Raw genomic sequence first — 26,896 nt, 5'->3', positions numbered from 1 at the left:
GAAGATAAATGAAAATCAACTCCTTTTCCATTTGTTTTCCCTTGCTAAGATACCAAATCTCACGGAAACGTAATTTACAGGTTTCTAGGGAGTAAATAACATAATGCTATACTTTTACTTGGAAAATAACGCGCGATATACACAGAAAGGCAATAATATCGATTGACAAATTAGCGTCGATTTTTTTCTGCTATCTCACCGCACGACGTGAAATTTACGGAGAGGCCGATATGCAACGAGTAAAGAAATTTAACATTGCGTCGCGCATATGCATACGTTATTTGCGGTCTTATGGGAGAGACGGAGAAGAGCATCCCAGAGAAGAGCGAGACGGGAAGAATAAACCGATACAGAGATACCGCATCCATGCGAAAGCCGACAGGCCAACAACTCTCGGAGGGGGCCTTCTTCTCTCGTAGGGGTGCTGGAGGAAGAGTTGGCTGGAATGCACTGAGAACAGGTCGCAAGGCTGCCGACATTCCGAAATTTGCAACGGCGCGAGGACCGGGAAAAAAACAGCTGGCGTATTGGCGAACATTGAACGCGCGCGAGCCAATTTTCGCAATCATCTCGCTTTAATCCGTCAATCTTACTTAAAAATACGCGAAATAATAATCCATTGAGATGCCAATAAATTAGAATTCATGTAATAATCATTTCTATTAAATTTTTCGTTTTATACATATATTTTGATTTCGATTTACATACGGAGAAAATTTTCTTTTAAAATTTATGAAAATTATGGTAATTGTGGAACAACATTTTATATATAAGAGTTTTTCTGAGTAAATATTTATCACAATAAAAAATATTAATATGTACATAGTAATTTTTATTATACATATAGTAAAATTAATCAAACATATTTTATATCTTATTGTAGTTGATATTAATATTTTTATTGTGATAAATATTAATCAGAGATACTCTGATAAAATTCTTCCGATATATCAAATTGTCCTACGATTACCATGATTCTCATAGGATAAATTTTAAGAGAAAATTCTCTCTATGTGTATACCTATATTCCTATGTGTATACCTGTATTCTAACATTTATAGTAAATATTCTGATATATGCGTATTTTAGATGAACATTTAAAATCAGAATTAATTCTTACGAAGATATCATATTGCACAGATATACCAAAGAAATTCATATAAGAGTCAATCCGTTGTATTATTATGAAATGAGATGGAGATGGAGTTGAAAGATAGCATAATCAATTTCGTCAATTGATGAAGTATTAAAAGAAACGGTAAAATGATGATCAAATATAAAGAAACGGGTTTCGCGTGCAGAAAAATTGCGCATTTGACAACGATTCTGCTGTCACATATTTTTTTCCTTCTGTCCACAGTATACTGTGCTATATGGTATACCATATAGCACGAATTAATTTCTAAGATTTTTATTACATTTTTATCCCTCTCCCCTTGATTTTTACGAGGCCATTCACTCATCAGCAAAAAGATTTCGCCGTAAATAAAAATCATATATGAGATGAAAAAAGCAGAACTATAAAGATTTCTTTCTCGTTCTGATGAATACGCGTACCAGAAGCTATATTTATGTATATCTACGATCGTGACACGGCGATATCTCATACGTAGAAAGACATAAGAACTTATTAAACATCGTTATTCTATTCTTATCGGTAGGAGCAATTAATTTTACGCTTAATAAATATAATAATAATACCCATGGGAAAAATAATACGAGTCTTCCTCTCTCCCAAGTTTCCAAGATTATCGCTTCTAAATTGTTATCGTATCAACATCAATTTATGTTTATATATAACACGGTTAAAAAAGGAAATCTCAAATTTTTCATGTATATATACTTATACGCATATGTACTAAAATCGCGTATGCAATATATGTATGATGTTAAGAGGCGCAAGCCGGTTCCAAAATATTCTTTTACTACCGAGCAATTTCTTTTAACGCGCCAGATTTTATAATACGCTCGCTTGAGACGTGCCCTTAAATTGCCGCGTAATTGTTGCTCGTTATGCGCGTGTGATTATACAAAGAATAAAAAAATGCGCGCGTACAAAGCAGCGCGAGATCGAAAGCAGCCTAAACGTCAAATTGCCGCGAAAAAAAAGAACCATACCATGTGGCAAGCGACCGCGCAGCAGCATGACTCTCAATATAATCGCGTCAAGCGGTAATATCCATCCTGTATGCAAACTTATGCGGCGTCTCGCGAACGCCTCGCGATCGTTATTATTTGTCTGAAAAAAAATCGCACCATTCTACCTATTTTCTGCGTGCCGGAACTGTTTTTGCACTTTATATACGTATATACATATCCTATACGCGACGCTCGTCTGGATTACGTAATAATTTAAACGGGACCCGCGCGTTGTGGTCGGGATACTAATAAACTCTCATTCTTACTTACATCGATCTAGAACGGTACGCAGCGATAGCTGGGGTAAAAGTTAATGAACCGCGACTATCGTGGTGTAACCAAGCCGGAAGATCGGATGTCACCTTGAAGGACAAAACGCGAGGACATAAACGAAATGCCCGTACGTAGGTCGCCGCGTTGGGTCTGCGAATGACGGCGGAACTTACATAACATCAATGTTCTCTATGTGTGTGTGTGAGTAACAGGTCCTCCGTTCCTTCTCTTCGCTCGTTCTCGATCTCAGGAAGGAATTCGAGCATGAGCGAGAAGGAGCAGAGTTGAATCAAACGCTCGAATATAAGAGAAAGAAGATAAAAAGAGATCACATCTCTCTAGAAGAGAGATATGAAAGGGAGAAAAACGAACCATTTATTATTATCTTATTGTTAGAATAAAAAGAGTCATTTCTTTCTTCCTCTCTATTTAAGAATTGAGAAGAGAATCTACACTGAAAAAAAATTTGTTAACTTGACTAAACTTTCAACTAAATTATTTTGTTAATTAAACATAAAAATATTTAAATTAAATAAAACAAACGTATATATTTCACTTAAATACTAATATATGTTCGATTAACAAAATAATAATTTAGTTGATAGGTTTAATCAAGTTAACAAATTTTTTTCAGTATATAATAAAGCAATACATGTATGAATAAAATACGAAATATGTAGGATTCGGAAACGATCTGTATAAGATGTCTTTCCAATAAGAATCAATTTTTGTTATTTATATCAAGTTGATTTTTCTGTAAGAAAAATATCGAGGCAGATCATTCTGCAATTTGTCGCATCTCAATCTTCATAATTAAATTTCAAATTCTATTAAAATAAATTCTATTAAAAAATTGTTATTTTGTTATGTTCTCCTAAAAGTTTAGTTTGTGGAAAATCCTGTTTTTCAATCAATTTTAATTTATTATATTATTAATTGCCTCTTTCATTCACGCAAGAAAATTCTATTTTAAATATCATTATATACAGATACATCCGATAATTTGGGATATTCTGTATAACATCACAATATAAGTAAATCAGGTACAAAATGGGGGGAAAAGTTGAAATCTATGCTCTGTGATACTGTCAATAATATATATATACATATCTATAGATAAATGAATATAATAATTTGTTATAATTCGTTATTAAATTTATCGTTTCTCTATAAAATTTTATTAAAAATAGGTAGAAAGAATGAACTACCCTCATCAAGTTTTATTAAAAAGTTTCTTGCGTAAAACTATGCAATTCGCGCGAAATACAAATCGAAAATCTTGTTATATATAATACGTAAACGAATAAAATAATTAAATAATTCATTATAATAATTCACTATTAAAATTGTCATGTTTCTATAAAACTTTATTTAAAATAAGTAGAAAAATGAATTACCTTTCGGAAAAAGATTTAAAAAATTCCTAGATGCAAACAGTATCGAATATATAATATGCCTAATTGTCATGAACAAATTTCATTAAAGTTTTTTGCACGAAACTGCGCAGTTCATGTCAAATACAAGTCGAAATTTGTTCGTATCAATCTGAAACGTTCAATAACTACAACTACATTTGCATATATTTATGCAAACGGGAAAGAAGGAGAGGGCAGAAAGCAGAAGCGCTTGGTAGCGAAAGAGGAGGAGCCCGAAAAGAGAGCGAGGAAGAAGGGTTACACGGAGAGAGGACGGAGATAGTGGAAGTCCATCAAGCAAAACTCACCCTGTTGCATTCCAGAGCCTCCGCGCTGTGCTCCTCCTTCTGCTTGAAGCAGCTGCTGCACTTGCTCTTGTTGAATATGTTCGGCGCGAACTTCCTGCACTCGGCGCCGGTGCCGCGGACGCCGCCCGCCGTGCCACTCGACATCGCGGACACGTGCGAATTAGCCGGGATCTTCAGCCGAGACACAGCATCGCCTTCTTTCGTTTTCTCTCTCTCTCTCTCTCTCTCTGTTATCCTTCCAGCTTCCGCTTCTCTCGTCGCGCCTCTTCCACAAAATGTTCACACTCACACAAATGTCACTTTCACGTCACGCAGTCTTTCCTCCGAACGCTAGACTCTCTTTCGTCAATGCGAAAATCTCTTTCAGCGATAACGCACGCACTGCTCTCGAAGACGGAAGCCCCTCTTACGGGATCGCGAACGCCGGAGGTCGTTGACGTCGATCGCGCCGGTAATCTTCCGCGAGATTCACCGCCAGCTGTTCGGCTTCTCCGTAATGTCAACTCTCGATAGGTTTTTCGTCGAAGAGAGAGAAAGAGAGAGAGAGAGAAATCCGCCGTTCTTGAAAAACGCGAATTCCACGGTTAGAAAAACGCTGCTATTTTTTGCTCCTCCGTACGTAAGGAACACACCTTTTCACTCGCGGAAGCGACTCTGCAAACAACCAGTTCCAGTTCATCGATCTCAATTGACGCGGAATCCCGACTCGTCGTGATTCACGTCGTACACGACGAGATCGCGTCGCGTCGTGTTTACAATCCCGACACCGCGAACGAGCACCGGAGCCGTTCGTGCAACACACTCCTCATCGACTGTCAGTGCAATTCGAACACTCGCTTCGCCCCCACTCGGCGCGTACTTCACACACCTCGGCGCGGAACCTTCACGTATATCCCCTTCGATCGACGACGCGGCGCGACAGCCACGACCTCGCCTCTTCCGACACTGGTGGAAGCACGTGGATTTACGAAAATCCCGCTCTCGTGTCAAATGTCACGCGACTGTCAACAGAGATGCACCACTGACAAATTTGGGACAACTTCGTCACTCGACACAAAAATGACGCACGTGCAACTTCACGTAATTGACCAATGATATCTCGCGGATTCGGTAACGCCACTTTCAAGGCGAAATATTCGCGAAAGTATCCGATATCCGCGAACACCCGCGTATGTCAATCCGCTCCAATGTGTAAACACATGTATATATCGACGGAATAGAAACTCGTAGGTGCTTTCGCACGTTCGTTCACTCCCGAATAATGTCACACCGCCGCCGAGAGGAGAATCCGCGTGATCCTGATCCTGGAGTAGGACCTCGCGCCCGCGCGTTAATGACGCGCGATGACACACTACGCGATACACAACACACGACACGCGCACTTATGACGACGGCACGGCGCGTCGCGCTGCCCGTGACAGTACGCTCGCGCGAACGTCCATCTGCGATCTGGCCGCTGGCCCCGTTCGACTCCTGAGTTCGGAGTAGGATCTCGCGCGCGCGCTCCTACTCTCACCCGGCCGACCGCGCAACGCACTATGCGCCGCGTCACTACGCGCACCCGCGATGTAGTCCCTCGCGAGCGAGGCGCCGCGCATGCGCCATCACGCGGCCACCGCGCGAACTAACGACGCGCTTGCGCGCGCATTCACTCTACTCCGCCGCCGAGAGTATCTTGAAATTTTGCAATAAATCGCTATAAATATATATTGCCTCGCCAATGCCCGTTTCAATGATACATCTCCTACATCTTGTTTTTTTTGTATTTTTTAACGATATACGCGTCGTATTTTTGATCTCGCGACACGAAGAAAGCAGCTAAGAATGCAAATATAGGTCGATTGTCGGAACATGTTCCTCGAATTGTTTTACTCGCACTTTTACGCTTGGTTTCTTTCTTTCTGACGCGAATATTTCTTTGATTCTAAATCCGAAAAGCGTAGGAGGTAAATTGACTTACGTAGCTTCTTGAACGATGTATCTCGTAAAACGAATCGCGAGGTATATCTTTCAAATTCGAAGTTAAACAGAGAGACGACGCGCACTCGATGAAATCACAAGTGAAAAATATTCAAACATGGCGTATAAAGAAGTAAGATGTGCTAGTGCGCATGTATGGTGGCACCACTACTTTTTTACGTCATATAATACAAATTATATCAAGGAAAGCAAAATTCAATTAAATCTAGATGTCGCTTAGATAACGTTCATCACATCTCTTAAAATTTATATACTATATGATTTTTAATATTAGTTTAGAAATCTATAATAATATTTCGATCTATGACACATATATTAATATGAAAATAAATCAAATATTAACTTGAAAATTGGAAATGTACATATCATTAATTTTAATCTGTAAAAAATTAGCTAAATAACAATATTTCGAATATGTTGCAGAATATATTTATTATCATTCAATATTATTCGTAAGAGTAGCTATATCAAATGTAATATTTTGCATGTTTATTCCATAAAAATTTCATTAGATATTTTATTATCATCCATATGCATTGTTCTTTAATAGAACCTTGTTACAACGCTTTGCGCCTCTTGACACAAATTTGAATACAAACTCAATTATGGGGAAATGATCCAGCTTACCTTTCCGCGCGTTATTCGAGGCAGATATTTGCATCGAAACTTGGCTCTTGCCGCTAATGCCGCCATTTGGCCTTCGAGTACCGCCGTGTTCAAGAGAGAATCGAAAAGTGCTCGAACGACAACTCTGAAGTACAACTCGAGTCGCGCGAGTGACGGGCCCTCTATCAGCTGATTTTTGCGTCCGGTTCGACGAGTCATGCTTTTTCTTCCGGTCCGTGCAGACCGCCGTTTCAGTATCTGCGGGATCGACGTTGAAGATGGTAGATGAAGCTGGTGACAGGTTCGTATGCCGAATTCTCTCCCGTACTGTCCGTAAAATCCGACGTCCCTCGGACGACGGGAGTATCGGCGAATCGCGTCTCCGCTTTGCGATCTCCATCGCCGTCGAAGCAAAATTAACCTCAATATCAGCGCGGTTTGTCTCGCAGATTTTTCTTTTTCATAACAATAAAATCTCTCGCCACCGTGTATATCCGAGCCTAAATATTTCAACAAGCATTAGATCCTGGAATTTATGGTCGGGGTGATTCCGCGAAATGGAGAGAGCAACTATTCTTAGACGTGATTTATGTATCCGCGCTTCCTCGCAGCGGCTCGTGTAAACTGCTGTCACTTTCGCTGTCGTTCGTGTTCAAGCTTAATATATATATATATATATATACATACATATATATATATTTTTATATATATGTTTTTCTTATTATTGTTTAATCGCTAATGAATCACGACGCCGAAATAAAAATACAGTACGCTGCTTTCACCGGTCTTGTGAAACGCGTACTTATACGACCAAAACAAACGTAACATTGATTAATTTAATCGATGTCTTACATAACATACAAACGAAAAGAATCCCGGAAAGCATTAGAATTTTTAATATTTTTCATTATGCGGCACTCAATAATATGTGCGTTGCATTTATTTAATACGACGCCCACAAGCAATAATCGAACAACGAAACTAACTTTATTATAGAAGAATTTTCGAACTTCGTTATAAAAAAATTTTATAGATATAGATATGTGCATAATTTTGGCACGTTGACGTAAGAATTACATAAATTTTGTGCACACAAATACACTGTAAAGTATAGTAATATAGAATAATTTCAAAGAATACAATATTAGATAATAAAAATAAATAAATATATAATTAAAATAAATAAATAAAATAAATAAATATATAATTAAAATAAATAAAAATAATTTATGTATTCTCTTTTTTTATAGAGATGAGTCCTCTAATGTTGCCATTATCAGAGAAGTATATGACAGTGAGAACGCTCATGAGACATTTGAATATGAGTTAGAAAGAGCGTTGGAATCAGAATGCAGTTTAATTGTTATCGAACCATCGAAATTAGGTGATGAAACCTCTAGATGGATAGCAGTGGGAAATTGTCTTCACAAGACCGCTGCACTGTCAGGTCTTGGTGCAATCGTCACAGGTTTGCTTTATAATTTATATAAAAATTATTTGCATATAATTATTGAAATAAATAATATATCTGATGTGCGTGTGCTCTTTTTTTTTTTTAGGATTACTCTGGGGCGATCGACCATACATCTGTGGTCCACTAGGTTTTACAGCAATCATAACCTGTGGATTATATACAGTCTCTTGGCAATTTGATCCTTGTTGCCAATATCAAGTAGAGACTGATACCAGCAAATTACCACACGTAGAGCTATTAGCTGTTCTAGGTCCTTCGTCTCCCACGTTTCTTGTCAGGAAAGATGATACGAGGAGACGAATTCTTCACACAACTATTACATTGGCAGCTCTCAGCATTACTGCCTGGAGAGTGTACCAGGCGTTTAAGTGAAAAAGTTATTACTGGCATAGATTTTGTCTTAAGCCAGAATGAAATAATAAGGTAAGCCACACACTATATCCAAGTTTCACAATTGTGAATCAAAACTTTTTAATTAATAAGAATGCAAACTCTGAGTTTATTTCTCTTTTATCTTCATTCCTTTGATACTACTCACAGGTGAGTGCTGCTTATGTGATCTGACTAAACTACATAAATGCAAGTAACAAAAGCCAGATTTTATCCAAGTTTTTACATTGGCATGTCATTTCTTTAAGATTTTACATTGTTATTCTTTGATCTCCACCTTGAAAAAAAAATTGTGAAAGATAACTATATTACAAAGTTGCAAAAGCCATATATATATATGTGCAGTCTCTGTACTGGAGGAAAAAAAAGATATTGACATAAGTGTTCTTAGAATTATGAAATTTGCAACGGTACATATGGATTTAGCATTATGTATTTTTAGATTGTAAATATAAAATAGGTAGAGAGAGAATAAAAAACACACACAGTACATATGATATGTCAAAGGGTATATTGCCTAGATTTTCTCACCCAATAGAACAATCTATGTTGAAATGATATAATATCAGAAGAATAAGTTGACCACAAAAATTTAATGTATTTTTTTAGGCCTTGATTATTTTATTAACCATAAATATATGTAGAGTAAGATATATATCTTTTTCATCGCGCGTATAAAACTTTTTATCATTTATATTAGTCCTATCAAATAGAAGTTGATGTTACATACATTCCTGTAAATGTTTAATGATAATAAAAGCTAAAATCCCCTGTACATTATACAATATGTGAACTCTTTTCACATAACAAAATTTTATAGTCACATGAACAAGAAACTTCCTCGTTTATATGTACATCGACAAAAGGGCTCAAAAAATGAACAATGTATATAGTTCTGAATATTGTTTTAACAATATTTTAATGATAAGTATTACAAATCAAGATTGAAATAATCAGAATATATTTTCAAATACTGTTGTATTATTGTATGTATTATGCAATGAGTATGCACAAAAGTCGGAGAAACAAGAGGGATAAGATCAATTGTATCTAAAAATCCATTTGGATTTTGTTCTAAAGAGTTCTATTTTATACACAAAGCATAGAAAAATTTATATTTTTATTACTTGTTTCTCTAAATATACTTGATTATAATATTAATAAAATATTTTAGAGACAAAGTCCATTGCACATATAAAAAAACTATTATTAGAGCAAAGAATGCAGTCCTTTTCAAATATGTAAAACTTCTCAATATACATCAAATGTTGTATACATTTGTATGTATAATACAGTTACTATCAACATATTATGTAAAATGTGATATTTTCACATGAAAGTATGTGTGATCATTTGATGAAGTTTAATGTTACATTTAATTTCTCTTTCTCATTTAACATAATTTTTATTATATGTACTTTTTTTACACATAATTATTTCATTATATAAAGAGTAGAAATAAAACCATAATACAAATGTGTGATCAATATATACAAAGATTTTGCAAATTAAAATGGCTAAATCAGTTTCATGACAATAGATTATATTGCAGTAGACATTCTCTTTTTCACAGGTTATTATATTTTAAGTAAGTTTATACTGTTTACATTAAATAGAAAAATTCAATGAAGTGTCAACAACATAAAGTAAACGATCATTTTAATAATATATATTGAATAGTACCTTAAATATATGTGGATGTGCCATCTTTCTCTCTCTCTCTTTCTCTTTCTCCATTACTCTTAGAAATTATATAAAATATTTAATATTTAATTATATAAAATATTAAATATATACATATGCTATCCTTTTTTTAATAGTCTACAGGAGATTATGTTTTTATATTAAAAATGATAAAAGAGCAACATGAAACAAAGAATTATTAAATTATTTTATAAAATTGATTCTTATTTAAAATTTAAAATAAATGGAATTTCTATGAATTGATGTCAAGAGATGGATAGCACATTCGTGTAAACATCTCCGCGTCAGATTCAATTACAGTTTCATACTAAGGAGCTGTGTACATAATGTAAAGATATTCCACTAGTCAGGAAGTGGCTACCACAAAAATAAAATCTACTTTTCAATAGTATATCTTATTTAACTGCTATTCCCTACTGTACAAAGATTCTAGAAATAATACACTCACAATTACTTAAAATTATATATATTCTTTATTCATATTATACTGTAAATTAAAACTTTAATATTTTAAGATATTTTTTAAATATTTTATACAAAAGAAATATATTACACATAAATCCATCTCAATAAAACAACAATCAATCAATTTATCTATTTTTATAATTAAATAGTTTTTAAATAATATTTATTCTATTCAAGTTTTTTTGCGCGATTTTTCATAATCCAGAAGTAAAGTGAAGGAAGTAAAGTTCTAAGTACTATAGCAGCCCTTGGGGAAATTGGTGCTATAGTAACTTCTGTCTCTTGCTTCACTACAGACTTTACAATACGTTCAGCTACATATTCTGGTTCATAACCATTCTCAGTTGTTTTGTCCATCACTACATAATAAATTAATATCTGGATTAAATAGAAAATATAAAATTATTAATTTAGTACTTTTATAATATTTTAAATACTAACATCCGTAAGTTTCTCCATCGTCTTTTAAAGCATTTAGAGAAAGTGATGTTTTAATGTACCCCGGATTAATGACAGTAAACTTAATATTTTTGTCCGCTAGTTCTGCTCTACTGGTATCATACCAAGCTTGTAACGCATGCTTAGATGCAGCATACGCGGATCTAAAAATTTTCAAATATTGTGTATGAATAACATAAGTCAACTTAATTCATAATTGATATGAAAAACAAAATTGATATTGTGATTTACAATTAAATACCTAAATGGAATAGCAATTCTCCCTTGCACACTACTTATACCAACTATATGACCAGATTTTTGTTCTATCATGTATGGAAGAATAACTGCAAATCAATAATGAATAATGAATTTCTTACAGCATTAGAATTTTTTTATATAATACACTTACTTTTGCTCAATGCAACTTGAGAGAAATAATTTGTCAGCATGATTTTTATGTCTATATCAACATGAGTATTAATAACTTTGCCTCTATATGAAATACCAGCATTATTTATTAGAACATCAATTCTGCCATGTATCAATATGATCTTTGACACTTCATCTTTCATGTTATTAATATCAGTTAAATCCAATGTCAAAATAACAGGTGGATGAGTTGGAACTGTCTAAAGATTAAAAAATTATTGATACTCTGTACATTAAAATAAATATTGTAGAACTTACTTTATAAGACTTCATCAAATCATTTTTTACTCTCTCTAATTCACATTTTCTACGAGCTACCAAGATGACTCTACAACCACAGCGGTAGAATGCATGAGCCAAAGCTTCTCCCAAACCAGAACTAGCGCCAGTAATCATTACCACCTGAAAATTACATTAAATAATATATAATTATAAATATATTCGAATCTTCATTATCTTTAATTATTAATATATATTTAAAAAAATATTTTATTCGTATCATGTAATTATATTTTCTATTCCCTTGAAAGAAATGTAAAGATGTACAGCAATATAACAAAAAAAAATATATTACCTTATTTTTAAGACCTGTTCTTTTCCATTTTTGATGCATAATGTTAATAAAATGATAAATCAGCCAAGGAATGGTTATTGGAAAACCAAATAATTTAATCAACAAGGATACAATGTACCATCCTCCCAAAGATTCTTCCTGTCGTATAATCTTCATTTCTATATCACAAGTTTTGATCGAATAATCACAAAATTTTATATGCGCATTTAGCTATAAATTTCTAATCCGTTACAAATGTTAAAGAATTATTTTTAACATATATTCGTATATACTTTTAATCACACATTATTATCAGTATTTAATTTGACATTGACAGAGAGAGAGATATGCATAAGCTCTAAAATTGTTTTTCCAGACAAATAAAGGAGAGAAACCCATTATTTCTCTCTGCAAATAATACGAACGAAGTTGGTCGCGTTTCGCTAGGAACATTTCGTCCCCCATTCTTCAGTTGCCTTTCTGACGCGTTCGTTATCGCGCAACTTCAGATAATACCCGACGTGGGGTTCTGCTTTGCGAATAACCTCGCAGTATCACAATTTACAGTCCGCACAGAGTGTCTTTTTTTTAGTCATCTTGAAATGTAATTCGAATAATTCTTTTTATCCGCTCGCTCTTTATCTCTAAATAACGTCAAGAAAATGTGTATTACATTAAATGTCACATAGTATATAAAAGTAATCTCTCTTTCTGTGCAGGACGATATTGGACCCAGGCATCTCGCAGAACGAAGGAGAGAATATATTTTATTCATCGACCGCAAATCGTGCATGATAATCGTCCGTGACGCGGTAATACAATAGATCAATCTACGAAATAAATAGCACGACAGCCTGACTTGTCCGCAACCGTTGGGGCCCAACTTAACCTACAAGAGTCAGGTTGAGGTGAAACTAGGTTTCCTCGAGCGTTGTCTCGTGCGTGTCACAAATACGTCTTGTATTGTTGTAATGTTGACGGGACGTAAGTGAACGGCAAATGAAATGGAAACTCACGAGGGCGAGCAGTATGTGACATTTCCACTCGACGGTGTGCACGATGCCATACAGGAGAATATGATATCCCACGAGGAGATATGCGAGCCCGTCGAGTGCGTCGACGAATGCGTTCTCCAGGAGGAACTCGCGGAAGTCCCGGTGAATAACTCTAGCAACACTGACATTGCTGAGTCGCAGGATGCTGTTGAAATTCTTACGGAACAGTCTGACGAAGAGGAGGTGGTGTATCCGATGTACATCAAGCAAGAGGAACAGCAGCAATACACGTCTGGTGACGACGAGTCCATGGCTGTGGAAGCTTTGCGTCAGTTGGGTGGTATGTATCCTTGCTTCGAGAACAAGAAAGTCAGTTGTCTGATCTGTAAGTGTCTCTTTACCGAAGAAGAGATGGTTGAGCATCGATCGGTATGTACAGCGTCTAAGCTATCCTGTACTGTTTGCGGAGAGAGATTTGAAAGGAAGATCGATCTGAATAATCACATGGTGTGTCATCAGGTGGATCGTCCTCACGCATGTAGAACGTGTGGTAATTTATTTCGTTCTAAGAGCAGTTTGCAAGCACACATGCTGCAGGTACATCAAGTTGAACGTCCACACAAATGCACCATCTGCGGCTCAGACTTCCAGAGACCCTCTAGCTTGTCTAATCACATGAAGATACATACTTACGTGGCGGGACGAGCAATCATGCAGTCACAGGGGAACAATATGTCCCAACCAACGGAAACGTTCAGGAAGTGGTCGGAGAACGCATCCGATTCGCAAAATACGTCTCAGATGCCATCCTCTTCGTCTGTTCAATCTATACAGAATTATGATGTGTGTCAGGTTCAATGGCCGGTCTCGTCGTACAATTTTCATAATGAACAATCGACAGTTACCGCAATAGCGAATCATCAGGAGAAGATGGATACTCTGCAGGAATTCACTGTAATGCCTAATGGTGAAGTAACGCAATTCGAGTACACTGAACAAAATAATATCGGTAATCCAGTCAACAACAGTCAACAATATGATATATCGATAAACTCGTTTAATACTCCGGACGGAATAGTTAAAGTCGAGACACTTTCGTATAATAACGCGAATAGAAAAAATTACGGGGAAGCGGAAACAAACAGCGGTAAACAGTACACGTGTAAACATTGCGGAATCAATTTTACACGCGCGACTGCGTTGGCATCTCACGAGAAGATTCACACTTCCAAAAACTGGAACATGCCGATCGAGTGCGAATATTGTGACAAACAGTTTCAAGATGGGAATCACTTGGCGAATCATCAGACCACCTGCGCCAAGAAGATAATGCAGAACAACATAGAGCAAGGCGTGCCCAACAACAAGTGGGGCAAGCACGCTTGTTCCGAGTGCGGAAAAAAGTTCACGACCAAGCAGAAGATGTTTCGCCATCAGTGGATCCACCGGAAGAAGACACACTCGTGCGAAGTGTGCGGTTCACAATTTGAGAAGCAGAACGAGCTGGACGAGCATAGACTGTCGGCGCATCCTGGAGACTCGCCGTTCACTTGCGCCGAATGCGGAAAGAGCTTCGTGTCCCGACAAGGTCTCTGGGAACACGGAAGAACGCACGCTGGGAGTCCGGCGCACTTTCAATGCGACACCTGCTCGAAAACCTTTTCGTCTCGCCAAGGATACTTGATACACAATCGTACGCATACCGGCGAGCGACCGTACGGCTGCAAGTTTTGCTGGAAGGCGTTCCGGGATGGCGGGACCTTGAGGAAGCACGAACGGATCCACACCGGGGAGCGACCGCACGTGTGTCCGTTGTGCGCGAGGGCATTCAATCAGAAGGTAGTCTTGCGTGAACATGTTCGGTGGGTTCACGCCGCGGGAAAGAACGAGACGGAAGCGACCAGTCCTCCGTATCCTTGTCCTTTGTGCGGTGCTCTTAATCAAGACCGCGACGAGCTCTGCGCGCACATCGTTAAGCATTCGGATCAGATGATAGCCGAAGCAAAGGCGAAGACTAACAACGACGCCTCTGCGAAGTCGAAGCCAACGAAGAAGAAATCAGCCAAGTCGTGCAACGCACGGATAAAGCAAAATTCCTTGGACCATTTCATCTCCAAGACGGAACAGAATGAAGCCTTGTTATCCATCACCGATACGTCTGATAAATCGGACGATTTGCACGGTATGAACGAGAAGCAGAGCAACGCCTACGTCGTGGTCACCACGGAGAAACGTGGCGATGGCTACATAGCGATATCCGAGCTTAAGCACAGCAATATACGGTTCATCGTGGAAGGTAAAGAAGATGAGAACATTCACGTACTTCAAGTGGATCAGAATTCTCACCGGAATTCTCTCAATATGATTGCTATGGATAAGCAAAACGACGCGGTACGTATCGTGTCTGAAACCGTGGATAATGCGCTCGGCGAAACGATCAGGCAAAATAATATATCTACGATGCACTTAATTCAATCTTCTAAACAGAACAATACTCTAAATATAATATCGAAGCAGAACGAATCGCTACCTGTTTTAGCGATACCGAATCCCCAGAGCCACGAAAATTATTCCAGCCAGATCATACAAGTGAGCAGTGAAGATATACCTATGGATGTACTGACCGATCAAACCTTGAAAGAGGAGAGAGATCAGGATGAGCAGGATACTTTAGTAGGAACATCTCAGGAAGGGACATCTCATGTTATCCAAGTTGTACAGTATCACCAGCATGATAGTGATGACGGAGAGGATTTTACTTGCGAGATCTGCGAAGAAACTTTTGCTGACAAAAATATGTTGAAAGAACATATTAAGGTTCACATATAATTACCACCGTTACCTTGTTGTTCATTGCATTGCTTGTGATATTGCACACGCTATTAATGCGACTCTGTAGAAAGTAAAAAATGTACATAAGACAAATTTACAGTAATCCCTTGCCGAGAAATTCACAGAATTTATTTATAGGCTATTTATATGCAATATTTTTAACAAGATTGGTGTTATGTACATTTGTTACAAAGTTGACACAGATTCAGTTCATAAAACATACACATTTTAATTACATAAGATATACATATCTAATTTAATTTAAAAAAAGCTATAATTAAACGTTATATGTATATTTTTTAAGTAATTAAAAAATACATGTAACGTTTAATTATATTAAACCTTTTTCTAATTTTTTTTCAGTGATTTGTTTTATTTATGTTTTGGACTAAAATATCACATTATTTAATGATTCATCACAATGCAGTTAAATATTTACCATAAAAATGTGAAAATTGATTTTAGACATAATTTGAGATAGAAATATCAAAACAAGAAACTATTATAAAAATATTTAAATAGTCTCAGATAAACAAGTGTTGCAAACACAAAAGCATATTCTGTTAACATCTCTTTTTTATGTCAAGAAATTACTGCTATGTCAAATTAATATATCAATTTTAATCATACTTTATATCTTTATTTTTAATTTAACACATGATGGAAAGAAAAGATATTTTTTTTTTAAAGGAAATCATCATGAATCATAGACTTTTAATTAAATGTTTTTTTTTTTAATTATTATTTATAAAAAGATACTATTATGTTGCAATAATTATTATTTATGAATGATTACATTGTCTCATCTTTAATTTCTACATGTTTGTAGGACGATGAAATTTTAATAATTAATAATAGATAGCACAAGATATACATGTCCTTCGCTTTCTCCAGGACATTAATAAATATTACAAGTTACTTTCATACATTTAGGTAATATACCTATATATGTGGTAAGATAATTTTAAAGAATGGATTGTGTGTGTACATCAAAGTATGATACATTCTTGAAAAAAAGTTACATATCGTGAAAACATAAATAAGATCTACAATCTACGCGACATGTGTTACAGTTTTATATATATTTCTGTTTGTGCAACTTACGTTACCTACAAAAAGTCATATCCAAGTAGAATGATATACTGAAACTGTAAAATATGAGGTGTGCAATAAGAAAATAAAGTGTACTTTATTTTATAAAACCATCCATTATTTATTTTAGTATATATATTCATATATATTGATAAGAGTCTAATTACATCTCACCATTATATATCATTGCATTATTGTATATCATAAAATTATAATTATAATTAAAGTTGATAACTTAGGAGCAACAAAAGAAAGTATAAAATAAGTGCAAAAATATAACACAAAATTTAAAAAACATATATATATATATATATAAAAGTTGTTATATATGTTGTTATATATATTGTTATTTATGTATATGTGAGCAAATAATTTGTGTGTGTAGCTACGTTTAGCATGTATGAAACCGACCAATCACATGTTCGAACGTCAGAGATACGTCACGTTGTTGCGTTTGAACGATTGATCGAGTTTTCTCCGCGCATATATCACTTTCTCCGACGCGACTGTTAAAAATCCATTTAAAACGAGTCACTAAAATAAGGAGGAAATAAAAAGAAGCGAAACATGGGACGGTGAGTGACAGCTGAAACAGATTTTCTTCGAGAAGAACATGGAAACATTGAAGAAACCAGGAATCGCGCGCAATCACGTGTCCTCGCCGGTAAGCAACAGTGCAGTTTTTCGCAAACAGTCGTCGAGTTTGGTCACGTTCTCCTTCGAAATTTTTAGGCGAAGGTGTATTATTTATCGTCCCGAGTCTCGCTGGTGATTCTACTGAGGATCGAAGATACTTTGAGGAAAGGACAAACTCGCGTCTCCGTTTGATCGCCGAAATTATCGCATTCTTCAAGGTAAGAAAATCGAGCGAGGTAAGATGATCGAAATGAGCACCACTGCGATGTTTATTTACAAAAATATCTCGTCACGAAACCGCATTTATGTCGTTTCTTATTATTCATTGATCTACAATAATATCCGTATATATCGCTTAATGTGATGGATTTCCTCGGAATTGCCGAAATAATTTAGCGCGTCGTGAGACTTTAACCTTAAAAACGTTAACCTCCATTTGAACGCCGCTTCCGCGTCTCGAGAGACGTGTTTTGACGTAAGATACATTTTTATTATCGCTCAGTGTAACACGAAGCTCGTCCTTCATTACTGGTGATGCTCATTGACACCAGTAATCAATTTTGCGCGAATTACACGCTGCAGAGTTTTAATTTTCAAGAAGATCCTGATCTGAAATCGCACGTGACATCTTCGAGGTTATATTTATATATACGCCAATATTCCAGTAGAATATCCTTGGATTGAACGTCTCGAAGCTCTTGTGGATGACGATCGTAATAACTCCTGCAGAAAGGAACATTGTAACAACATGCCCACGTGGAACCAGATTCAGGCTCAACTGCGAAACCCCAACAACCCGGTTGTCTTCTTCGACGTGTCGGTGGGCACCACGGAGATAGGTCGTATGATCTTCGAACTGTTTGAGGATGTGTGCCCGAAGACGTCGGAGAACTTCCGGCAATTCTGCACTGGCGAATACAGGAAGGATGGAGTTCCGCTGGGTTTCAAAGGTGCCATCTTTCACAGAGTGATCAAGGATTTCATGATACAAGGTGGTGATTTCGTCAACGGCGACGGTACCGGGGTGTTGAGTATCTACAGTGGTGGAACATTCCCAGATGAGAACTTCACTTTGAAGCACGACTCCCCTGGTTTGTTGTCTATGGCCAACAGCGGCAAAGATACCAATGGCTGTCAGTTCTTCATTACGTGTGCCAAGTGTAACTTTTTGGATGGCAAACACGTAGTCTTTGGCAGAGTAATCGATGGATTACTTGTTATGAGAAAAGTGGAAAATGTTCCTACCGGACCAAATAATAAACCAAAAATTCCAGTTACGATATCTCAGTGTGGACAAATGTAGTAATAATGTTATTTATTTATATTTGTACGACATATTCATTTGTGTATTACATTATATTGATATAATTGTACGTGCCTGCTCAAAAAAAAAAAAAGAAAAAAATATATGAAAGTAAAATTTGTATTTTATGTAAAATTTATTATATATTTATATACTACATTTATATTTAGAATTAGAATTATATACAAACATAGTCTTCTCTTTTGTTCGATGCAATAATTTTACATGTATTCTTCTAATTCATTATTATATACAATTTTGAATTTTTGTCCTGATCTTCGTCTGGAATGATTTAATTCCATATATAAGAGTTTAAAAAGATCTACAGCATTTATATAATAATTTATATGTATAAAATATTAGTTACAATTTTATTTTAATTTCTTTTTCTTTTATTTCTAGACATTTTTAGGACATAATGTCTGTAATTTATATTGAAAAAAACTTAATTATGTTATCATATATTAATTGCATTTTCTTGCTATTACTTTCATAAAAAGTAATATATCAAAAGAAGAAAACATTTACAATGGAATAAAATAAAAATCATGTTAAACAATTTTTAGTACATTTAATAAATTGCTACTTTATTACATCCAAAATATACATTTGTGAGTATACTATAATCTTTAATATTTGTTTAATATTTGCATATTTGACTATTAACAAAGATTTATCAAAAATAAATGTTTACAAAATTTATATGTTTATTAGCTAAAATTATAAATGGGTAAATATTTAAAAAAAACTCAACTTTTACGAACTTTACTTTTATTATTAACATCTGTACATGTGAAATAAATATTTTTATAATCACTCTACATATCTTATGTTTATAAGATAATATAATCTTGATTAATACTTTAATTTTTTGTTTTTATGAATTCGAGATTGATTATTAATTAATCAAATCAAAATAAATTATTGGAGTTGTTCATACATATACATTTATATATTTGTATCAGCATCGATTCGACGAGATTCAAACTAAATTTATTAATCTACAATTGTAAATCTTTGAATTTGCAAATATTATGTGTTTCTCCAAACTTTATTTCATAACTTTCTCGCTTGTTTCTTATACATCGTAAGGATTATATACAATTATTCTTAAATTTAACTCTATTTCCATTGATCGATGTGATACCGGTCATACAATTGTCCAGTCAATTATATATGAATATATTGATTATATCCACGATCTCCCCTCCCCGAAAAATTCTAATATAATTTTATTATTACACTACATAGTGTCTCAAAGCTAATATACATTTTTTTCAAATGTATTTTATAATTTAGGATTTTTTAATAGACTATTGGATATATCACAATGTTTGTCATGCTAACTTATAATCGATTATAACAATATTAAACAATACCTTTTTATTAATTGTTTAGTTCTCTTTAATTGAGATGAAAATTATGAATTTATATCAGAGATTTAAAATAAAGTACTTTTTGAATATAAATAATTAATGCGTATCAGCATTATAACGCATCTCCCTTTGCGTAGTCTGTAGTATTAACGGGAGAAAATGCTGAAATTCTGATATACTCACAGTATATATCGAGACCAGTATAGTTCACTGTTAATTCACGCATAAATTTATTGAGATCGATATTTATATATTACTCACCACGGCTTTTATATATTACTCACCAGCGTTTTTATATAAAATTATTGGAATCCGTACATACATCGGCAGTCATTATCACATGTTACATATGTACAATGATTCATCTCACTATTGCTTCTTCTATACAGACATATATATATATATATATATATATATATATATGTATAAATCAAAATAAATCACGACTATACGTTAACTATACGCGTAGTCGCCTCTAAAGCTCATTTTAAATCATTCATAACTCGAGACAAAATTTTTGTACGTACCACAGAATTCTATCTATATTTTCAAATATAATTATATAATTATAATTATTTTATATATTTTTAATGATATTCTCTTTATCTTATAATAAATCTTTATCTTTATATAAAAGACTTCATAAAAAAGAAGAGACATTTTATATTAAATCGCATATTTTTGACTTATAATTATGTGTATAATTGTATATAGATGTGCATTTATAATAATTTTTTTAATCGAATTCTGTCACGAATTACGAATTGCTTAAAATATGCTCTCATCTTATGTCGCAAAAATTTTTTGCTCAGCATTACATGCGTTATCGATACATGTCGCCACGAAGAATCACTCGTGCTCCAAAAACATACGATGGATTCATCGTCCACAATCATCTCGAATGGCATTCACAAATTTTTGATCAAAGACAAATGACTTGACTAAACACTTACGTGGCGATGCCATCGATATAATAATCGGTCCTTGTCGACAAACACGACTTCGGGAATCAGAAAGTTGATGACGGCGGGCCGTCGCAATTCCACATCACACGGCTGTGTAACGAGGGCCCTTTTTATTATTATCATCTACGTCGTCCCGAGTCGGCGCCGGAGACCGTCATCGACATCGTCACGATCTAAAATTAAATTTTTTGAAATTTATTAATTCAAGAAAAAACTTTATTATATACATATATTTATATTATAATATGTACACACGGAGAGAATTTTCTCTTAGAATTTACCCTGACAATCATAGTAATCGCGAAACAATTTTATAAGTATTTTATTAGAGTTTCTGATTAATATTTACCACAATAAAAATCTTACTATGTACATATTAATATTTTTTTATTGCGGTAAAAATTAATCAGGAAAATTCTTATAAAATTCTTTCAACACTTTATTGTCTCGCGATTACCATGATTTTTAAGATAAATTCCAAGAGAGAATTCTCTCTGTGTATACATTATATATAATATAAATATAATAAAGTTTCTATATAATATTATACATATATAATTATATATTATTCGAGAATTATTTTATCATAAAAAAGAAGAAACGAAGAAAATAAATAATAATTACACTAAAGATAGCAATAAATAAACAGAGAAAGTGAAAGGAAGACAGAAGAACATAAAAGAAAATAACAAAGAGAAAAAAGAATAAATAATCGATGGACTATTGATAGACGCTCAATACTCCAAGAAAAATAGCAGTACCTGCTATTGCAGAAACGATCATCGTCGATGGTATCGACCTGCGAGTTGTCATCGACGACCATGATGGGCGTCGCACCATCGTGTAGACTAGACTTGGAGATGGATCGCTTGTAGGCATCTCTGGTAACACTCCTGGTAAAACTGAACTTTCGGACGAGTTTCTTGTCGAGAGCGGCCGGACTCTTTGGACCCTTCGCTCTGTACTCATCTTCCGTGCCCTCGTAGTGCGCCAGCATCACTTCCGTGGCATGTTCCTCGATCACGTTTAACGCATAATCGATATCATCTTCAGTCGCATCCTCTTTCGTCACACAAAAACGCAGGATATATTTGCCCATTACACGGGCCGGTATCATGTGCAACCGACCGGATGCGTTGATGTTGGCCAGCAGCTCCTGATTCATTTCTTCGCTCTCCCTCAATCGAAAACACACCAGGCCGACCCGCACGTCGTTCAGGATCTCGAAGCGCCTGTCTTTCTTCATCTGCGCCTCGAATCGCTTCGCCAATCTTATGTGATTCCTGATGTACTTCTGTAAACCGCAGATACCGTACGATCTCATGACGAACCAGAGCTTCAACGCCCGAAATCGTCTGCTAAGAGGGATGCCCCAATGACGATAGTCGATCGATTCTGAGGAGCGAGCGTGTTGAAGATAAAGCGGATCGACGACCAACGCCGACGTGAGCTTCATTCGATTACGCACCCACAGACAGGAACAATCGAAATTCACCAACAACCACTTGTTCGGATTCGTGTTGAAGGAATCAGCGTGCTCGATGCCGGCCATGAACGGCCTCATTTCCGGACAGATGAAGGCGTTGCCAGCGTAAGCGCCGTCCACGTGGAGCCAGATGTTGGGATAGAGCTTGCAAACAGGCCCGATCTCCACGAGATCGTCAAAGGCGCAGGAACCGGTAGTTCCCAGAGTAGTGGATACGTAAAACGGGACCAAACCATTCGCCACGTCCTCCCTGATCGCCAATTCGAGCCGTTTACCGCGCAAAGCGGCCTTCTCGTCGGGCTCGAGCACCCGCAACTTCACCAGGCTGATCATCGCCGCTTTCTCAACGCACGAGTGCGACTCCGTAGAGCAGTAGGCCACCAATTTCGGCAGGAACGCCGAATCCTCCGTATTGGGTTCCTGCTCCTTCAGCATCTTAATCACCTGCGTGCGCGCCGCCAGCATCGTCACCAGGATGCACTCGGAGGCCGAGCCCTGAATCACGCCACCGCCGCTCTTCTGCTCGGACAGGAACTCAGGTGGCAAGTCGATCGCTTTGGCGTACCAATCCAACACGATGGTTTCAAGTTCAGTACAGGCTGGACTAGCCGCCCACGAGAAACCGATGCAGCCGATCGCGTCTGACAGCAAATCACCGAGGATCGAAGGGAAGGAATTGCCAGACGGGAAGTAGGCGTGGAATCGCGGATGCTGCCAGTGAGTGATCTGCAAAAAGCATTGTTTTCGCGTACCAGGATAAGTCGGGTAACCTACTTTATGTTTTGAAATTGATTTATCCATGAAAAGAATGGGATGAAATGGCGGAAATACCGGTTGACAGAAACAACTCCATTGTCACCGACGATAAAAACGTTGCATTGGATTAAGAACGGACTTTGCGGAAGCGGAGTTTGCGGAAAAAGTCGCGCGATACATCGTTTCTCGAAGCTGTTGTCTTCTTCGAAACTATAAAGATCGAAACGTTGTGACGTTGCTGTTGTCCTTCAATTTTTCAACCGACTGAATACTCAGCTGACTGTATATATTGTCACTGAAATTACTTTTACTTTTAAGAATCTATTCTATCTCATTTGGTAATTTATAAGACTTATATTTCGTCATACTCTAAATATCACGTTAATTCTGATATTGAGAGATATATGTTTTTTAATCAACAATTTTCATTGAAATTTCCATTAAAATTTACATCTTACAATTAGACATATATTTTAAATTTTGAATGAAAATTTTATATATACCGTAAATTTTCTGAGATAATTTTCTATGACATCATATTATAATTTGTGTGTGAAAATTTGTTATTGTTTAAAATTATCGTACTCCTAGTAATCGTACTCCTACATGGTTTACATAATACACGTGTTTTTCTATCACGGCACTAGACCTTAACTTTTGTTCAACTTTTTCAAAGGGCATATATCTATGAAACAAACTTTCCGTTAATGCAAAATACGACTCTTATCTATCGAACGTCATGTCATCAGTTTTGTAAACAGCCGAGAATGAGAACGGCAAGGCGATAGAATCTTATCTCTTTTTTTTCTCTCTCTTTCACGTGCACGAATATTATTTATATCGGAAGGGGAGAAGGGAAGGGTTGAAATCAATGGCGGGGGAGAGAGAAGGGGAATCGATAATCGCAGATAACTCACTCCAGGCATTATTTTGCCGTCGACGTCCCTCATGATGGCGTCCCATGATTCCGGCTTGAAAGGCGCCTCTTTCGGCATCAGGTGTCTTAGATAGCCGGGATCGACGTTCGCCGTCACCCTTTTACCCTCCAACGTCCGGATATACTCGCAGATGTACTCGATCATCTCCTTGCCGCGCACACGAAATTCATCGATGTTCATGATGCCAGAATAAAAAACCCCCCTCGGCTGAAAAGTAGCGATTTTCGTAAGGACATGCGTGTCGGGGACAGACTGAGCAAACGCTCGCCTGATTAAACACGCTTGATTATACATCGCGTGTGTTCGTGACTTTTTTTAACATTTCTATCAACACGCCGATGCGCCTGTTATCCTTCTATATTTGCTTTAGAAAAAGATCAATTCTTCCGTGCTCTTGCGAGGATTCTTCGCGGCGAATTAATTCTTTCGAGCAAAAGGAAATGTGCTATCGGCGAATACATCTAATAATAATCCGCGAAAGTATTATGAAAGTAATGTCGCGGAATGCTCGTGCATTCAATTAATTACACACGAGGTATCACGTCATAAATATTACAGCAACTTCGAGCAAAAACAAAGACCAGATATATTCTGCTCTAATTTTGTATATTCACGAATATCTAAATTCCAGAATATTCTGTGATTTCAAAACGTAAAGATGTAATCGGGTATTTTTATTATCTCCTGTCAATAGTTTTCATCTTCAATTCATATTCTTTTGTTTAATAAATAAAACGTATTTAATTTTGCTGTAATTTAAATAAATATAGATTTCAGGACACAATTTTTTTGAAGAGTCGAGAAAGCGAATAGCGAACAGAACCATGTTAGTCAGCCGATCTCACATTTCCCTTCTGTTATGGCTTGAAAAATCACTATACTTTGGCAAAGAAAAGTCGATTCTTTATACTAAATTATTTTTACGTAAACATAAAAATTCAATTTTTTATGTATGATTTTTTTCAAGTCTCAAAAGTCATATCGCTTGTTTTTAAGAGTCGAACAATAAATGGCAAAAACGACGACGTCGAAGAGATTCGACGTACAAGTTCGTTGGTTCACTCACGTTTTGTTTCCGCTACCGTTCGAGAAATCGCTCCACTTTGGCGGGAAATCGGCTCCCTCAGTCGCGCGAACTTTTCGTTCCCGTAACTCGAGTGCCGCGGGATTTTTCCTCGCACGTATCGAACATTTGCCGCGAACCACGTCAGACGAGAGACTAGTAGCACCTGCCGAAGCGCCGGTCAGTTTTATGCGCGTCTCTGCTCCGTACGTCCCTGCTATCACGCAGATAAAATTAAGGTGAGGAGAGAGAGAGAAGAGACAGAACAGACTAGGGAGAAAATTTCATGAAATTTATTTTTTTACATAAACATCAATTATAAAAGAGGTGATTCTCTCTAATCGAAAGTACCTTCCTATAACGTATTTTAGACCAGCAGTGATTATTTTTAATCAGTCTGATCCCTAATTTGTTACGGATCATTAATGTGAAGCATTGAATACCTCTCAATGTTAATATGATTTAAGAATGAAATCTTAAGGAAAACCAATAATAACGAACATTTAATATTTTTATACTGAAAATCATAGTAATTGTGGGACTATATGGTTGGAAAAATTTTATAAGAGTTTCTCTGATTAATATTTACTACAATAAAAAATTAACATGTTTAAAATAAAATTAATTGAACGTATTTTATTTCTTATTGTAGTAGATATTAATTCTTTTTATTATGGTAAATATTAATAAAAAAACTCTTATAAAATTCTTTGAATACCATGTGGTCTCATGATTACCATGATTTTTAGGGTAAATTCTAAGAAAAAAAATTCTTTGTCTATTGCATTATTGCTAATAATTGATACACAAAGAAAGAGATAATTTTTTAAATAGAAACTTAGATATTTTATATAAATTGAACAAATAATAAATCAGCTAGACTTACTGAATACAAATAATATTGAGAATATAAATTTATATCAGTTTTATAATGCATTATATAAAGTTGGTAAATGAATTAATATTACGAGTTGTCTTCTTAAGCGTTAAGACATTTAATCTTTTGGCACATACATAATAATATATCGTCTTGTTATACATATTTTTTCAACAAATTCTTTCTAAACGTATACTGTCTATACGATAGAAATTAACTACAATGTTTCTCATTTATATTTCCGCTACCAACGACTTACAATTTTTCATATAATCGTTGTTATAGCTTCTCATTTATATTTCCACTATCAGTGACTTACGATTTTCGATAATCATTGTTATAGGATCGATTGAAGCTAGCTTTCCTTCGCATGTTCAATGTCTTTAATAATAAAACGAAT

General features: G+C 35.7%; 7 protein-coding genes across 11 annotated transcripts in view; 4 read left to right on the top strand and 3 right to left on the bottom strand.

Annotated features, from left to right (window-relative positions):
• Positions 1-5,652, bottom strand: part of osp (myosin phosphatase Rho interacting protein outspread) — a 177,195-nt gene extending 171,543 nt beyond the window's left edge. The window contains 1 exon segment of the mRNA XM_029318271.2: positions 4,136-5,652. Coding sequence (XP_029174104.2) covers positions 4,136-4,279 — 144 coding nt within the window. The 5' untranslated portion in view covers positions 4,280-5,652.
• A 1,282-nt stretch (positions 5,653-6,934) lies between these two features.
• On the top strand, positions 6,935-10,680 carry Pmi (Transmembrane protein Pmi). Its single transcript, XM_029318362.2, has 4 exons — positions 6,935-7,022; positions 7,972-8,189; positions 8,281-8,618; positions 8,736-10,680. Exons 1-3 carry the CDS (start codon positions 7,000-7,002, stop codon positions 8,565-8,567), a joined length of 528 nt encoding a protein of 175 aa, XP_029174195.1. The 5' UTR covers positions 6,935-6,999; the 3' UTR covers positions 8,568-8,618; positions 8,736-10,680.
• A 59-nt stretch (positions 10,681-10,739) lies between these two features.
• Positions 10,740-12,640, bottom strand: LOC114943022 (dehydrogenase/reductase SDR family protein 7-like). Its single transcript, XM_029318564.2, has 6 exons — positions 12,199-12,640; positions 11,883-12,026; positions 11,605-11,824; positions 11,455-11,539; positions 11,196-11,356; positions 10,740-11,113 (listed from the first exon to the last, which is right to left on the bottom strand). Exons 1-6 carry the CDS (start codon positions 12,352-12,354, stop codon positions 10,923-10,925), a joined length of 957 nt encoding a protein of 318 aa, XP_029174397.1. The 5' UTR covers positions 12,355-12,640; the 3' UTR covers positions 10,740-10,922.
• A 17-nt stretch (positions 12,641-12,657) lies between these two features.
• Positions 12,658-17,206, top strand: LOC114943018 (uncharacterized). Its single transcript, XM_029318559.2, has 2 exons — positions 12,658-12,781; positions 12,897-17,206. The coding sequence occupies exon 2, from the start codon at positions 13,182-13,184 to the stop codon at positions 15,999-16,001; it is 2,820 nt and encodes a 939-aa protein (XP_029174392.1). The 5' UTR covers positions 12,658-12,781; positions 12,897-13,181; the 3' UTR covers positions 16,002-17,206.
• Positions 17,207-17,884: 678 nt separating this feature from the next.
• LOC146723431 (peptidyl-prolyl cis-trans isomerase H) lies at positions 17,885-19,373 on the top strand. Of its 4 annotated transcripts, none has more exons than XM_029318566.2 (2): positions 17,885-17,950; positions 18,398-19,373. In XM_029318566.2, exon 2 carries the CDS (start codon positions 18,481-18,483, stop codon positions 19,033-19,035), a length of 555 nt encoding a protein of 184 aa, XP_029174399.1. In that variant the 5' UTR covers positions 17,885-17,950; positions 18,398-18,480; the 3' UTR covers positions 19,036-19,373. The 4 variants fall into 4 exon arrangements, with proteins under 4 accessions (XP_029174399.1, XP_029174398.1, XP_029174402.1 ...); XM_029318565.2 differs by having other exon boundaries at positions 17,887-17,950; positions 18,401-19,373; XM_029318569.2 differs by lacking the exon at positions 17,885-17,950 and adding an exon at positions 17,999-18,207 and having other exon boundaries at positions 18,401-19,373.
• The window catches only part of Rpp25 (ribonuclease P protein subunit Rpp25), a 25,643-nt gene continuing 16,641 nt past the window's right edge, over positions 17,895-26,896 (top strand). The window contains exon 1 of the mRNA XM_029318570.2: positions 17,895-17,950. The gene's annotated coding sequence lies outside the window, so the exon portion shown is untranslated. The remainder of the gene's footprint in view (positions 17,951-26,896) is intronic.
• Positions 19,747-25,802, bottom strand: LOC114943021 (tyrosine decarboxylase). 2 transcript variants are annotated; one of them, XR_003821927.2, is made up of 5 exons: positions 25,623-25,802; positions 24,536-24,763; positions 22,138-23,588; positions 21,365-21,549; positions 19,747-20,792 (listed from the first exon to the last, which is right to left on the bottom strand). XR_003821927.2 is itself a non-coding variant. In XM_029318561.2 (4 exons), exons 2-4 carry the CDS (start codon positions 24,734-24,736, stop codon positions 21,543-21,545), a joined length of 1,659 nt encoding a protein of 552 aa, XP_029174394.1. In that variant the 5' UTR covers positions 24,737-24,763; positions 25,623-25,802; the 3' UTR covers positions 20,799-21,542. The 2 variants fall into 2 exon arrangements, 1 of the variants encoding a protein (XP_029174394.1); XM_029318561.2 differs by lacking the exon at positions 19,747-20,792 and having other exon boundaries at positions 20,799-21,549.

This window comes from Nylanderia fulva, unplaced genomic scaffold, assembly GCF_048542155.1.
Source record: "Nylanderia fulva isolate GAGA-0341 unplaced genomic scaffold, ASM4854215v1 Scaffold2, whole genome shotgun sequence".
NCBI classification, from domain to species: Eukaryota; Metazoa; Arthropoda; class Insecta; order Hymenoptera; family Formicidae; genus Nylanderia; species Nylanderia fulva.
This window is presented reverse-complemented; position numbering and strand designations above follow the sequence as displayed.

Bases quoted from the DNA above. Each gene is read 5' to 3' on its own strand.
- Pmi (XM_029318362.2), top strand. From the start codon at position 7,000: ATGGTAGATGAAGCTGGTGACAG. The intron at 7,023-7,971 runs GTTCGTATGCCG...CTTTTTTTATAG, and splicing joins GTAGATGAAGCTGGTGACAG to AGATGAGTCCTCTAATGTTG. The intron at 8,190-8,280 runs GTTTGCTTTATA...TTTTTTTTTTAG, and splicing joins TCTTGGTGCAATCGTCACAG to GATTACTCTGGGGCGATCGA.
- LOC114943022 (XM_029318564.2), bottom strand. From the start codon at position 12,354: ATGAAGATTATACGACAGGAAGAATCTTTGGGAGGATGGTACATTGTA. The intron at 12,027-12,198 runs GTAATATATTTT...TGTAATTTTCAG, and splicing joins GAACAGGTCTTAAAAATAAG to GTGGTAATGATTACTGGCGC. The intron at 11,825-11,882 runs GTAAGTTCTACA...TTTAATCTTTAG, and splicing joins ATTTGATGAAGTCTTATAAA to ACAGTTCCAACTCATCCACC.
- LOC114943018 (XM_029318559.2), top strand. From the start codon at position 13,182: ATGGAAACTCACGAGGGCGAGCAGTATGTGACATTTCCACTCGACGGT.
- LOC146723431 (XM_029318566.2), top strand. From the start codon at position 18,481: ATGCCCACGTGGAACCAGATTCAGGCTCAACTGCGAAACCCCAACAAC.
- LOC114943021 (XM_029318561.2), bottom strand. From the start codon at position 24,736: ATGAACATCGATGAATTTCGTGTGCGCGGCAAGGAGATGATCGAGTAC. The intron at 23,589-24,535 runs GTGAGTTATCTG...TGCTTTTTGCAG, and splicing joins ACGGCAAAATAATGCCTGGA to ATCACTCACTGGCAGCATCC.